The 14,862-nt window shown below is 44.9% G+C and overlaps 1 protein-coding gene across 1 annotated transcript in view; it reads left to right on the top strand.

Annotated features, from left to right (window-relative positions):
* The window catches only part of VAT1L (vesicle amine transport 1 like), a 124,309-nt gene that overhangs the window by 59,377 nt on the left and 50,070 nt on the right, over positions 1 to 14,862 (top strand). Inside the window, exons 4-7 of the mRNA XM_010983371.3 lie at positions 2,210 to 2,352; positions 8,107 to 8,210; positions 10,360 to 10,415; positions 13,960 to 14,154. Of these exons, the coding sequence (XP_010981673.1) occupies positions 2,210 to 2,352; positions 8,107 to 8,210; positions 10,360 to 10,415; positions 13,960 to 14,154 (498 nt within the window). The remainder of the gene's footprint in view (positions 1 to 2,209; positions 2,353 to 8,106; positions 8,211 to 10,359; positions 10,416 to 13,959; positions 14,155 to 14,862) is intronic.

The raw sequence follows: 14,862 nt of genomic DNA, 5'->3' as shown, positions 1-14,862 counted from the left end.
GAGCCACCCAGTCCATGGTCCTTTGTTACAACAGCTTTAGTAAATGAATGTAAGGAGTGACTCGTTTGGAGATAGCCATGAGTTATGTTTTGGATCAGTTGAATTTGATGGGTTGTTTCTAGATAGCCAGGTAAAGACAGACACCAAAATGGTAGTTTGATACACAAGTCTGGAACTTGGTGGGACTAGAGATAAGAGATTAAGATGTATCAATCATTTCTAACACTCCAGCATTTATAGCACAGTGTGACTAGCTAGCACATAGTAGGAATACGAAAAAGAGTTGAGTGGATAAATGTCACATTTGCTTAAGGATCGAGGGAGAAAGGGACTATTGGAAATAGTCCTAAGCTCCCGCCCCAGCACAGGCAAGGCTAGCTCAAGCCCTGTTGAATTTCAGAGGATCGTGGCACACTGGCTACTGATATTTACACTCACCAGGAAGGATAGTTCCTTTTTGATTCTCTAAAATCAGGAGCTAAAAAAATTAACCAAATACTCAAGCAATTCTTAGAATAGAAAACCACAGCCTGTCTGAAGTCTCAGGTTCACGCCCATGTTCTGAAATGTTGACCTCCAAGTGAGCATGTCAGTGATGTGTCTATTTTAGGCAGCAACTTAAATGTCTGCTTGGCTTGAAATGTCAAAATAAGCAGACAGCATGGCAGAACAGAACATGGCAGCAGCTGAAAGTCCTTGCTTCGAATCTCAGGTCTGCCTCTGAAGAACTGGGTCACCTTAACCTTTCAGAGTTCCCTCTTCCAGATTCATCTACAAAACAATGGTCAGGAGTGGGTAACTGGATGATCTTCCATCAACTCTGACATTCTCTGATTCTCTCAATGTTGTCTTTAATTGCAAATGTCGGGAAGAATCACATTTCCACAAATGACCTGCCAACCTGATTTAGTCCACCCACAGAAAGACACATAAATAAAGTGAGAGGCAATAATTAATATCACAGATGCCTTGGGTAGAAAAATTTCCCTCCCTAATAATTTCTGCCTCCTGAAGGTGGTAGAGAGAACACTGGAAAGAGACAGTGCTTGGTTTTAGAATGCAGCTGAATTACCAGCAAAGTGGGTTTTCCTGGAAGGTTTCTGAATATACATGGTCACGGTATTTTGTCCAAGGACTTAAGTTTCCGACTATATTGAAAAAGAACATGGGAAAATTCCCCATTCATAATTATGCTTGTGATTTCTCTTAGATCATTTAATATTTCAACCTCATGCACTGGCTTTTTCTTTATATGCCTGCTCATCTCAGCTCTGGATATAACAAGCCAGTAAGGGGTACAGATGATTAAGAGTATTAAGTGTCGTGTTTTGTGCCAGATGCTGGGCCTGTGTTACATCATGCCTCATTTAACATACCCTGTAGTGGATGTTGTCAGTCACACCTTACCTTGTCTGCACACAACTCAATATGATTACTTAGGGCTTCTGATTAGCTGTGGGAGCACACCTGGCCCCTAAGGACCAGCCAGGTGTGCACAAGACTTACTGCTGCAGAAACAACCCTCAACCCGTATCAGATGGAAACTGGGTGGATAAATACTCCAGCTCCCTCACCACTCAGGATGACTCTGAGGTGTATTCTACACTTGTTTGTGGAGTTCCTTGGGGGGTTTGAGTCCTAGTCACCATGGTGGATACTGACTTGAGAATACACCCTTTGTTGGCTGCCTTCTGTTTCTGTCTTGATACCCCTGTAGTCCCCGTGATCATATAGAGGACTTAACTCTCAAATCCCTGCCTCAGGGCCTGCTTCTGGGGAATCCAAACTGACATCCTCCAAGATCCCTAGGGAGTAAGTACTATTAGTGCTAATTTATAAATGAGGAACTGAGGCTCTTTGTGGTTAAATAACAGTTGTTATGTCTTCACGCTGGGGTTTTGCTGGATCGCTTTCCTCTACACCAATGGTTCTCAACCTACAGGGATTGTGTTCCCCAGGGGACATTTTGAAATGTCTGGAGGTATTTTCGGTGATCACAGCTGCGGGTATGCTGCTGGTACGTAGTGGGTGGAGGCCAGCAGTGCTGCTAAACATCTTTCAACACACAGTTCAGCGCCCTGCAACGAACCTAATCCAGCCACGAAAGGTCAATAGTGACAAGGCTGAGAGCTCCTGCTCTACACCCAGCCAGACTGGTTGTCGGATGGTTGCTCTCCTGTGTGACTTGTCTATTATATTTCACTTCCAGGGCCAGGCTGTGGCTCAGCTGTGTTCCACCATCCCCAATGTGACTGTCTTTGGGACGGCTTCTACCTTCAAACATGAAGCCATCAAAGACTCCGTGACCCACCTCTTTGACAGAAATGCAGACTATGTGCAGGAAGTGAAAAGGTAAGGTGTTCGCTCTAAGAAGCCTCTGTCCCACTAATCCTTCCTCTTCTCTAGGAGAACAGGAGCATCCTTCTAGAGGAGGGTTAATAAGAGTCATAGTAGCAAACATGTGCTGGAGGCTTAGGATTACTAGCTCTGGGCTGACTACTTCACCTGTGTTCACTCATCTAATCCTCTCAACAACCTTACTGTTATCCCCATCCTGGAGAGGATAAACCTGAGGAACAGAGCAGTTAAGTAACTTGCAGAGCTAAATTGTGAGAACTGCTGTAACACTCCCCTAACACAAAGATGCTGATTTCTCACTCATTCACCTAACAGCCCAGGGAAATGTGGACTCCAAACTGGGTGTGACCAAGAGCCACCAAAGGACCAAAGTGGTGACACAATGACATGATCAGCTCTGGGCTGTCAACAGTCACTGGTGGTGTGGAGAGAATGAATGGGAGGTGTGAGGCTGGAGACAAGGACAGCAGTCTGCTGGCACTGGAGTCACCTGGGGAGATAGTGGCTTATAACCTGATCCGTATTCCACCTGGGATGCTAAAGCCATTGATCGTGGCCATATATATGTGTACGTCAACCCAGGACAACAGATGGAACACCCAGCTGCCACCACACTTTCAGATGACTTGTGTGTCTCACCCCACTGCTGATTCTCAGAGTTCAAGGCTGATTTCCAGGCTCTGCTGCACTCAGCCCCTGGGAGGATTCAGGGATGTCCCAGAGCCATTACTTCTGTATTTTCATTCTCCAACACAAAACTGTAAGGTACAAAGGAATCCAGCTAGCATCTTAAGAAGGAAATAATTTTTTTCAAATTGCAGATTAAGATTAAAAAATCAAAGGGCTGAAGGATGGGAGATCTGGTTGTTTGAGTTGATAAATTTAGACCAGATTAGGTGAAACGTGGGAAGTCTCTTGGAAAGGAGTGTCTTGTGATGGTCTGAATTTGCAGATGTTTTTAAATTTTGAATGTGGACATTTGCATATAATTTAAGGTTGCCCCAGTATTTCCTGTGGGATGTGAACAGAGAGTTTTAAAGCTAGATATAAGAAAATCACCACCTGTTTCTCAGCTGTCCAGAGACTGCAGGCACATTAAAGACTTCCAGACTGCCTACTTTTATAACCCTCAGGTATTCTTCCTTCTTTTAACTCTCATCTCTCAAGCTTCAGTCTGAAAAATGAACCACCACTGTCCCTTTGGCAATCTTTGCTTTATCCTTTTAAGTGATATTTTTGCAAGCATCCTTTCTTCTATCCCTGATCTGACCCACTTCATAAATACTGAGTGTCTGTGATGGGCCAGGTATTCTGTGAGAGCAGGAGCTCCAGCAAAAACCACCTTGAGAGTCACTGTCTTCATTGAGCTTGGAGTCTTGTTGGGGAATAAGGGATAGAAAAATATTTTTAAAATTCCCTGACTTACACTTTTGATATCTGCTCTGGTGGAGAAACACAAAATGCTAGTGAACACAGGAGATGGAGAAATCAGGCGTCATCCATCAAAGAGTGAGATTTGGGCTGAGAACTGAGGGATGAGAATTTGGCCAAAGGAAGAGCATTTTTGGCCAAAGGAAGAAAATTTCAGACCAAGGAGAATGGCAGGTGCTAAGGTCTGGGGTCAGGAAAGACTTGGTCAATTCAAGAATCTGAAAGGAGACCAGTGTAGCTGGAGGATGTGGTCTCAAGCTGTGGGAAGTAGTGGGACCAGAAGGTGGCAGCTCTTTTGAAAAACTGACCTTCCATAACCAGGGAGCCTCTTTCCCCATTTCCCGCGTGGCTGCACTGTCCCTTGTCCTGATTGTCCTTGACCCACTGCCTTTAGCCCCAGAATCAGTGACGTCTGCTGATGTCAGAAGAGCAGATGATCACAGCATCTGAGACCCACCTCCCCATCACCTTCTTGCAAGTATGACCTCCACTGGTCCCTTCTGTTTCTAAATACAGATCCTGGGATTCGCCTGAAAATGACAGGAAGCTGCAAGTATGTTTATACTCTGTCCCACTAATCCTACCCTCAGGAAAGCATCCAAGAGATGATAAAAGCAACAGGTCCACATTGCCTGTTGTAGAGCCAAGCACTGCTTCTGCTTCATTGTCGGCGCTCAGCATATGCCGCCAGGGTGAATTACAGCATTGTCCGTAATAGCGAAAATTCAGAACCAGCCCCCTTTATCAACAGAAGGGAGACCGTTTGGTAGATTATGCTCCACCCACGCACTTGAGTATTATGCAGCCCCTAAAAAAAATGATAATTACGAAGACTCTGGCGGAAAATGAAAAAATACCCATGGTAACATATTGAGTGAAAAAAGCAGAATGTCGAATTCCAGCCACATTGCGATCACAGCTTTGTATAAATTCTTGGCGCGTCAGGACATAAAATGAAAGGAACAAGGAAAAAACCCGCCCACTAACAGGCAACAGGAGTGGAATGCAGAGTGATTTTTCTTTCCTTTTTTTGATCACAGTATTTTGAACACAGTATTTTGTGTCATGAACTAAAAAAAATAACAAATTTCTTGAGATGAAAATTCTCTTAAAAACCAGTCAGTAAGCTTCTTTTGAACATGCATGCAGCCAAGAGCCAGACGTTACAAAAGGAAGAGGGAAAAAATATTTATGATACAGCCCTAAACTTTATGTCACCTACCCCATCTCTGCTTGGGAGGAGAGAGAAGAGTATGCTTGATACCAAGAAGGGTCAGAAGCCTTGAATTGTGTGGATCTGACTGCAAGGGCTTTAAAAAATAAAGAGGGGGAAGACCAGAGAAGGTGCCAAGGTGGACAGTCCCAAAGTGGGTGCTTGAAGAGTGGGAACGATTTCAGTCAACAGAGAAGAGTAGGGAGTGAGTCCTGGGCAAGGTGAGCAGGCACAGGGCAAGGTGGTAACAGCACCAGGCTTTGTTGGTCTCCTCTTGCTCTGATGAGCATTTTCACTAGACTGTTGTGTGTACATCCGGCAAGACAAAAATGCCTCATCTTACAGATAAAAAAAAAAACCCAAACTGAGACCTAGTAGAAATTAATGAGGGTTCCATCACCAGGACAGAACAGAGAGAAAGTGATCAAGAAAGGATCGGGAGGTGGCATTGCTAAGAGCATGTGGAGCCATCCATGGTCAGCTTTTACTAAGAAGGCCACTGTACCCCAGGCTCCCTGAAATCACCTCTCCCTCCGACACGAGCTTGGAGGTGATGGTTAAAGCAGCGGTCCAGACAAGTTCTCAGAATGAGAAGTGCGCGGACAGCCAAGGATCCAACTGGCAATGAAAGTTCCAATAAAGGGGAGATAAGTTCTCAACAAGGTCAAAGGGTTTCCCAATAAGTAATGGCTCTGTTTGGACCTATCACCACTCAAAAGAAATTCTTCACCGATCCATGTGGGCAGGAAGCAAGGAGGCAGCATTCTCCATACGGGAACAAGGAACTGGGAGACTGAGGAAGGACAGACACTAAAATCTCCAGTCAGCAGTTCCTAAATATCTTGCTGCCCAGTTTGGCCCAAAGAATCTATCTCTGAGCTGGGGCTGTTTGTATTTGCTTTTTAAGTCTGCAGAGATATGACAGCAGGAGACAGCAAAATCAGACCTGTTGCCTTTAACCCTCTGCCCTCACCCTCTCTGCTTTCATGTAATGATGATTATACACACGCAGGCAAGGCAGACACCCCCAGAAATTGGGGGGAGGCGCTATGGGCTCCCTAGCTTTGTGATTTTCACGATTATACTATTAAAAGATGCTGCAAAGGTGTTTTTCAATGTGAGCAGGACTGAGGGACGACCTTCCCCAAGGGTCCTTGTGGGGCCTGCAGCATTTTAAATAGACAAAGTTTTCAGTTCAGTCTAGTCCATTGATTGGGCTTATAATGACTGAATGGGAGGTGGGATGGAGAGCTTTTCAGTTTTACAACTTCTATCTGAAGGGACGTTGCTAGCCACAAAAGGGATAATGTTTGCTTAAAGGTTTCACTTCTACAGCTGAAGTGTCCTCACCCTGGCTGGACATTAAGGGCCAATGTTTGGACCTTGAACTTGGGGCCTCTCCTGTGATCTAGGATGGGAAAAACAGCTTGAAAACAGAAAGCTCTTGGCCTGTTTGGAAGAACCTGGCCTTCCTCTGGATACATGGATAGTTATTTTGAAAGACAAAATTTAAGCCTGAATTCTTTGAAGATGAAATTACACTGAGTGCTTTCCAGAGCTGCTTGCTCAACCAGGGTTTCCATCATTATACTGGTTAGGACATTTATTAAGTCTTAAATTCAAAGTGGTTAAAAAGGCTTTGGCATTATGCCAGATTGAGGTTTGAAGTCTGGCTGTACTAGTTTCCTAAATCAGCTTGGGCAAGGAACTGCATCTGTGAGCCTCCACTTCTTTATCCAAAAAGTGGAGCTGTAACATCTGCCTTATGGGTTCCTGGTGAAGGTTAACTATTAAATGCCTGGAATATAGTAGAACTTAGAAAATGTGAGTTTCTTTTGAAGGAAGCACACATATAAGGATGTGGGATACCGGTCTCAGAATGCTTTCTTCATTCTCTTTCATTCATTCACTTATTCATTCCTTTAATCATTCATTCATACAACTGATCAATATCTGTTGAAGTCAATGCTATGTCATGCATGATGAGAAGAGCTGAGGGTACAAAAATAAGCAGCACAAACATGATCACATAATCCCTGTCTCATGGGACTTATCTTTGGGTAGAAGAGACAGTGACAAAGTAAATAGGTATGATAATTATAGCCCATGATAGATACTAAAAAGAAATCCTGTTTCTCTTATATAGACACTAAAGCATAAAATGAGCTAAAATAGAGATAATTTAGGGACGGGGCTGCCATTTTTCAGGTGACAAGGTTAGTTACAGCTTCTCTGAGGTGGTCCCACGGGAGTGAGACCTGAAGCTGAGGAGGAGCCAGCTCTACAGAGGCCTAAGGAAAAGCTGTTCAGGAAGCAATCACAGCAGGTGCAAAGGCCCTGAGGTACGACAGCTTTAGGAATAGCTAGAAGGTCAGACTGTCTGGAATGCTAAGTGGGAGGTGAGGATGGGGAAGTGGGCAGAGCTTACAGTCACCTGCTGCTGTGGACTGGCCCAGAATTTCTGCAGAACCAGAGTCTAGAGGATAGAGCAACAGGCCAAGGCCAGCAGCTCATGCAAGGAGATGTGATTGGCAGCTTGCAGGAGAGAATGTGGACCCAGAAGCAGACTGTGGATACGAGGAGCATCAGGCAGGAAGTGAGGAGTAGGACTGGGCCATCGGGGGTGTCCTGGAAGGTGTGCACAGCCTCGCATTAGGGAGGCTGTCCCTGAGCACAGGAGGCATTCTGCAGGCAAGGGGAGGGATCATGGGGAAATGAAGTTCACAGGGAAGACCTCACGGTCCAGGAGGGCTGGTTAGTAGAAGCACTTCCACAGAAGAGAACAAACTTGGCAGAAAACAGATCTTTCAGCGAGGCAGCTGGAACTGACTGCGAGGTTCCATGCTGGCTCTCCCATCTCGGGCTGCTTCCTGTTATCAGCCACCAGCCAGATTCTTAGCTGCACCACCAGCTTTGTGAAATTCTTAGAGTTGGACTCAGGGGGAGACATCGACCTCCCTGGCTTCTGGCCTATTTATTGTGACTCCCAGAGCTCTCTTTGATCCCGATTCTGGGAGTAAACAATAAGACACAAGAAGGGGAAGGAACTGACAGTTTGGTCCCTGACAAGTTACAGTATTTTATTTTATCTTCTCACCATTTAGAATCTCTGCTGAAGGAGTGGACATTGTTTTGGATTGCCTCTGTGGGGACAACACTGGAAAAGGTCTCAGCCTTCTCAAACCACTGGGAACCTACATTTTATATGGTGAGTGACAAACAGAAGTGGAGGATATTGATCAGTGACAGAGAGCTTACAAAGGCTCTGAAAAATGAGATGTGTTGATATGTTGGATAAGAGATAAGGGTTATTTTCAATGTTTCCTATAATGTTGCTATTGTCATTGTTTTCAGTTTTAAAAGTAACACACGTGCCTACTGCCCTAGACTCCCATGAGCATGTCTCATCCTAAAAATAAAAAAAATCAAGCAAGGCCAAGCCAATATAATGATGGGACAGGACTTGACCCACAGAAGGTGCACAGGTGGGATATACTAATAGTGTCAAAGGAAGTTCCAAAAATGAAGGAATGAAGGCCCCACAGGAGGATGGAGGGGAGTGGCTAGGGTGCCAGGGTTTTAACAGGGAGGCTCTTCACTCTGGGAGATGAAGTTGCAAGGTGCACATTTTCTGTCTTGTAAACTACTCCTGTATGTCCCAACCAAGACAGAAGCCCTGGGCGGAGGAGCCCCTGTCTGCTTCCACGTCCACTTTGATGCTCTTGGGTTTGGAGGGGCTTATGACAGACATCAGGAGCAGATTTTCTCAGCAGGATGAGACCCCAGAGCCTCCTCACTTTCTTCTTCTGCCTGTCATAGGAATGCAAACCAATCTAAACATGAGTCTCCACAAAGTCCAAGAAGCATATCTGAAGCCAGATGTCACGTTCCAACGCCAAACGATATTGGGGTTATTCGACATTTGAGATTTCTGGCATCTCTGTCACACGAAAGGAAAACAAACTTGAGCCTTAATTCTGTACAACTCAGAAAAAACTGATTTCCCTGCTGTTAGCTTAGAAGCTTATAAAAGGGTTATTTGAGAGGTATATATAAATATTCAAGCATCTTTTTGTTGTCATCAGATCCTTATGACAGAAAGAGAAGCAATAAGCTTTCATTGTTGGAGTATTCAGGCAGTGTCACTAGTGGCCACATATTTGAAAGTCTTTGGGGGCAGGTGCATAATTTTAAAATTATTACCACTGATAAGAGAAGTTACAAACGTCAAGAGACAACACAGGGATACTGGATATGACTAACAAAGGAGTCAAATGCAGATGAACATTTTATTCCCTCTTTCTTACTTACTGGTTCTATTTTAGCCCCAGATCCACGATGTCGTTTTGACATAATACAGCTCAGTCTTATCACAAGTATCTAATTCATTACACTGATTACTTGATTGCTAAGTAATCAAAGCCTAGTACCGTGGTGCCTAGTGGTAGTCGCCCTATAAAGGTAGGAGCAATGATTAACTGGCTACTAGTGTACCCAGGCCAAATAATTAAGTTTAAAATAGCCATTGCTTTTTCCATTAAATAACAGTTCTCTGAGGGGAAGTTGCTCCCAAATCTTTGGGGACAAGGCAGAAAAGTCGTTGGAAAGGCACCATATGGTATAGCACCTCTCACCGTGCCCTAACCCAGGAGCCCAGAAAGGGGTCTTTTCTCTCTGTAAGAGCATCTTAGACATCTTTCCCACTTCCACCTCCCTCTAGATACTGCTTGTTCTGATTAGCAAAGCTCAGTCTCTTGTATCGCTGGTCTCAAGTGGTTTCCACCCTCTTGTGCAGACCTCTTTGGAGCCAACACAAGGGCATACCATTTCCATGGCATCTGAACATCTTTTCCTCCTCTTCTGCTCCTCTGTACCCCATTTTTTCCATCCATCTAAATGCTAGCTTAGCCCCACCTCTCCACGACTTAAATGCCCAGCCAAGGTCAGAGTTCCAAGCCCCTCACTTGCCGAGGAATCAAATTCAAACAATAAAACAAGCTCACGTACGAATCCCTTCTCCAGCTCAAAGAACAGAACCAATGAGACATTTGAGCAACTCATTATTTTATTAGAATGTTGGCTTAAATCACATTTTTGCCACATGACCAACTTTCCAAAGTGATGAAATGGTCACCTTGAGAAATGTTACTTCCTCTCTGAGCCAGTGGCACTTAGTTAACTTTAAGTCAACTTGACACCAACCACCCCCTCCATTGCCCTCCTTTTTCCAGGGCTGAATTAAATTTCTTTTCAAGCTCCTGACAGTTCTGGGCCAAACAACTGCCAATCTTCCATGTGTACCAAGAGAAGGTGATTTTCACTAGCAATAGCTTGATTTGGGAATCTTCCATTTGCAGGTTCATCCAACATGGTGACCGGAGAGACCAAGAGCTTCTTTAGCTTTGCAAAATCAGTAAGTATCTGTGCACGTCTAATGTTCTCTGATGGTGCAGTGTTTGGCATGTTGCAAGTTCTTCCATCTAAGCCTGTGGATCTGATAACCTGAGACTTGTTCATCCTTCACCTGCCTCATTTATCTTCCAGAAAACCTGCATCCCCACTACATCTGCATAAGACTGTGACATAGGCTGCTTCTCTCTAAATGAAGTGGAGGTGGGAGTGCCAGAGAAACTCCAGAAAGCTTTATTTTGGTTTCAGCAGAGATTGCTTAAGTGTTGGTGCTTCTAATCATTGGTCAGAAATAAATTTAGCATTAATGCATTTTATTTGGTCCATGGAGAGACCATCTTTTCAGTCTGGCCACTTTCTGACCAAGCCTCTAGGGCTGCTTAAGATTTCTCTGTATCCCCATCCTACCGAATTAGAGACACAAATGGCCAGCTCGCGGGGTGATCTGTAGACATGGGCAAGTCTGTGAAGCCACAGACACTCAGATACTCATGCTCTGCATACAGTAGTTATTTTGTCTGCAATTGAGAAGTCGCATCTCTACTCATTCACCCCACCACAAACCTACTCCGGCCACATTCCCACCTAGGGCCACGCTTGCTAGAATTAAACTCATCTGGGCTTGAACTTCCATTTTGACCCCTCTCCCCACAATAGGGGGTCACTGCGTCTCATCAGAGCTAGCCTTTGTCCTCTCTCTTCAGCCTCCTAAGCAGCCAGTGAGGCACTGATGGATTCAGTACCTTTGCAAGCATCTCTGAGCACTATCTGTGGCATCATGCCAGACACCAGGGTACCACAGCGAATGAGACTGGCGTATGTGAGGGGCCTGAGACATTTACATTCTAACAAGGGAGACGAACTGAAATTAGTAACACATATTAAGATGATTATAAATCGTCATAAAATCTCTGAAAAGCAGGATGGAGTGGAGGCATTGTGAATAGGGTGCTTGGGGAAGCCATGGAAAGGGGTATTCATATGCCCCCAAAGTGCCAACACTGCGGCCAGAGGCTTCATCTCCAAACACTCCCTGATTCTGGAATGATTAGTACTACCCTGCCTGTGAGATTAGAATGAAAGTGCTTTTGTTTGCGCTGGAACTTTAAAGTTCAGGTCAAGGATCATCACAGCTATGGGATAAACGGGACCAAGAATGGAGTCCAATGAAGGATGCTGCCTGGAGCGTGTCCCCTGAAGACAGGCTTTGTGTCCCTCACAGCTGTTTTGTTGCTGGGGATGTAATTAATGTGATGCTGACAGCCTGCTGTGGGGAAACAGATTGGTCTCAAATTACATACAATTGTAAGAAGTGTTTTCCCTTTCTCCTCTAAATGCACACTCACAACACACAGCGTTAACGAAATAAGTGCAGTGCACCCAGGTCAAACGAAGGCACTCTTAAAAACAGCCAGGATGGTGGGTGGTGGTGGGTAAGATTCTCTTGCCCAAAGCAAGGGTGCCAATTACCAGGGTGCTTTATAGTTGGAGGTCAAGAATGAAGATTGCTTCCTTTCAGATGCCGGGTGCAATATTAGTTGGTCAGTTAGAAGCAAATTGAAGGCAGGGCCTGCTGAGGAGTGGAATGATGACTTTATTCTGGAAGGTTCTAGAAAGGGATTTTCTTCTATACATTGGAGAGAGGCTTAGAGATTAAAGGCATATTTGGAATCATAACAGGAATTACTCACTCAGCCATTTTAATGATGTTCCCACGAAAACCCCTGCGTTCACATGCCATTTGCTTTTAGATCATGACGATGATGATATTAACAGATGAAGTCAACATTTAGAGAGCAAATTCAGAGCTCTTCTTACTCATTAAATCCAGAACATCCCTTCCAACTTAAGGTGATCAAAGTATTTTGTATTGATAGAGCTAAGCACTTTGTACGAATTTACACATTTATTCCTCATGACGACCCCATGGGGTACAGTAGGGAAACTGAACACAGAAAGTTTAAGTGATTTGCCTAAAGGTACACAGCTTGTAAGTGGTAGAACTGGGATTCAAAACCAGGTGTTCAGCTCTAGAACTCAGCCACAACTAGGCAGCAACTGTAGATTCAGCAAGCATTCATTTCACAAACACTTGGGGAAGCACTGCAAGTACACTCTGAATCAAGTTATTAATCATTTCTCTCCCTTAGCTTTTGTGAAACAGCTCATGGCCAAATCCATCTCTCCTATCGCCGGCCCCCCGACCCTTGGGGAACGTATTTTGGTAAAAAAAAAAAAATATATATATATATATATATAGTGCATGGAATGTATCCCTGTTTTCAACCTTTCTCACACTTATTTTCCAACAATATGGTTTCCCCACTTAAAAAAAAATCAAGACATTTTACTTTTCTGAGCTCCCTCAATCCTGGAAGGAGGCCAGATATAAAGGAAACACACTGATAACATAAATATGATAAATGTTTCTAAGTAGCCAGCACATTCCTCTTTGCCTTCTACATTAAACTATCAACCATTTTAATCTCTTAGAACCCTCTAGAGACAGGAACTCTGAATTTCCAAATTCTAACCAGCACCAAAGCAAACACAATGAACTCAGAAGAAAGCAGGTGCATAACCATTTCTGGAGTTGGTTAATGGACTAGCTACTTATATGCATGTCTGGAGCGGGAGACGAGAGACGGGAAGTCGGGCAGCCATATCTGCCAGGTGTATGTATCACACTCAGGACTTGAGTGCTAGTGACACTTCAAGCTGGGGAATTCTGTTTCGAGGGCCTCTCCTGTGCACTGCAGGATTTTAGTGGCATCTCTGGCTTCTTCCCACTAGATGCCAGCTGATTCTCCCTCTTCAGTGATCACAACACAGAGCATCCCCAAACACGACCAAGTGTCCTGTGAGTGGGGGAAGAACCCACAGTTGAGAACCACAGACTTAGTACCAGCACTGCGGCTTCACTGCTCCATCATGCTGTTCGTTCTTCCTATATTACGCTTCCTCACTCTTTCTCATCTGATGCATTCCCACCCACCTCTCCAGTCGTGCCGCTCCTCCCCCAGGAAAGCCACGCCTGCAGTCAGAGTCATCACTCCCACTGCATCCCTGTCCCTTGGTAAATTTCTCTACCCCTCTGCTGCCTTCACCAGCCCCATTATCACCACAACTCTTCGCCAAGCCGAGTGCTTGACACTAAACTCTCCCAGGAAACCCTGGACGCAATGTCCTACTACTGTATGTCTCCAAGAGTAATGAAGCACAGAGAATAATAGGGAACAAACCGTAGAGCCAGGATTCAACTCCCGGTCTCATGATCATAACCTTATGCCTTCACGTTCCAATCACACATGGCTTAGCAGTCGTTTTAGTAAAGGGCTCTCCCCCACCTGGACCCTGAGCTCTTCTTAGAAGCATCACTGTGCACTCCTAGCAACACTCAGCCAAACAGACGCTTAGGAAAATACACCAAAAGGAGCTGCCAGCTGGCAATCTGGCATCCACCCAACTGTAGCCCCGTTCTCTCCCTGCAATGCTGCAAACGTGGCCCTGCACTGATTCCTTGTAACCTGCACCTTCTCTCCTTCCAGTGGTGGCAGGTCGAGAAAGTGAACCCCATCAAGCTCTATGAAGAGAACAAAGTCATCGCTGGGTTTTCCCTTTTAAATCTGCTCTTCAAGCAGGGCCGTGCTGGCCTCATTCAACGAGTGGTGGACAAACTCATTGGGCTTTACACCCAGAAGAAGATCAAGCCCGTGGTGGACTCCCTGTGGGCCCTGGAGGAGGTAAGGACGGTGTATGCCGCCAGCAAACAATCTCTTCTTTTTAGTCCTGGCAGGTTGAGCAGCCAGTTCCAATCTTTTATTCGGTGGTTATTCTCCAGGCTTATTTGTTTTCAATGAGGGTCCTAAAAGTCATTGTCCTATAGTATACAGCACTTTGGCCGTAAGAAATGCTTTAAGTTGCATGGTGGTTCTCAAATCATGTGCCTCACCGTGCCATTTGTGCCAGGAACCCTTCCCAGGTAGGTCACCAAATTTTGATGGGTTGCCTTGGTTACCTTGGTTACAAGAGCGCGCGGACACTGCGGCAGCATCAGTGATATCCTCACCCTGTGGGCATGTGAGATCAAGGTCTCAAATGGCTCAAATGGCTCAGAGTAGAAGTGATTTGTGTGCAAAGCCCAGATGCTTGGGGCCTCTTTCAGGCGTGAGCAGTCATGATGCGCACTGTAATTATTAACAAATTGTTGGATCTAGTGTTTGACGGAGTCTTTTCAGTAACGAATCTGTCCCAAAGTTCTAGTATTTGAAAGCATTCCTTGATCAGACACAATTAAGAACCCCTTGGGTCCTCTTTAAGGATACTGGCTGTAGTGGTTCAAGTGAGATGTGCTAGGAGGAGGCAGGGTCTAGAAAGTCCTTCAGGACAAGGGAAGTTTGGGACATTTGGGAAGCCTGTCATTGGAGCTTCCTGTTAGGAGAAAGTGAAGA

The sequence above is a fragment of the Camelus dromedarius genome, chromosome 9 (assembly GCF_036321535.1).
Source record: "Camelus dromedarius isolate mCamDro1 chromosome 9, mCamDro1.pat, whole genome shotgun sequence".
NCBI lineage: Eukaryota > Metazoa > Chordata > Mammalia > Artiodactyla > Camelidae > Camelus > Camelus dromedarius.
Note: the sequence above shows the minus strand (reverse complement) of the source record. Positions and strands in the feature narration are given on the sequence as shown.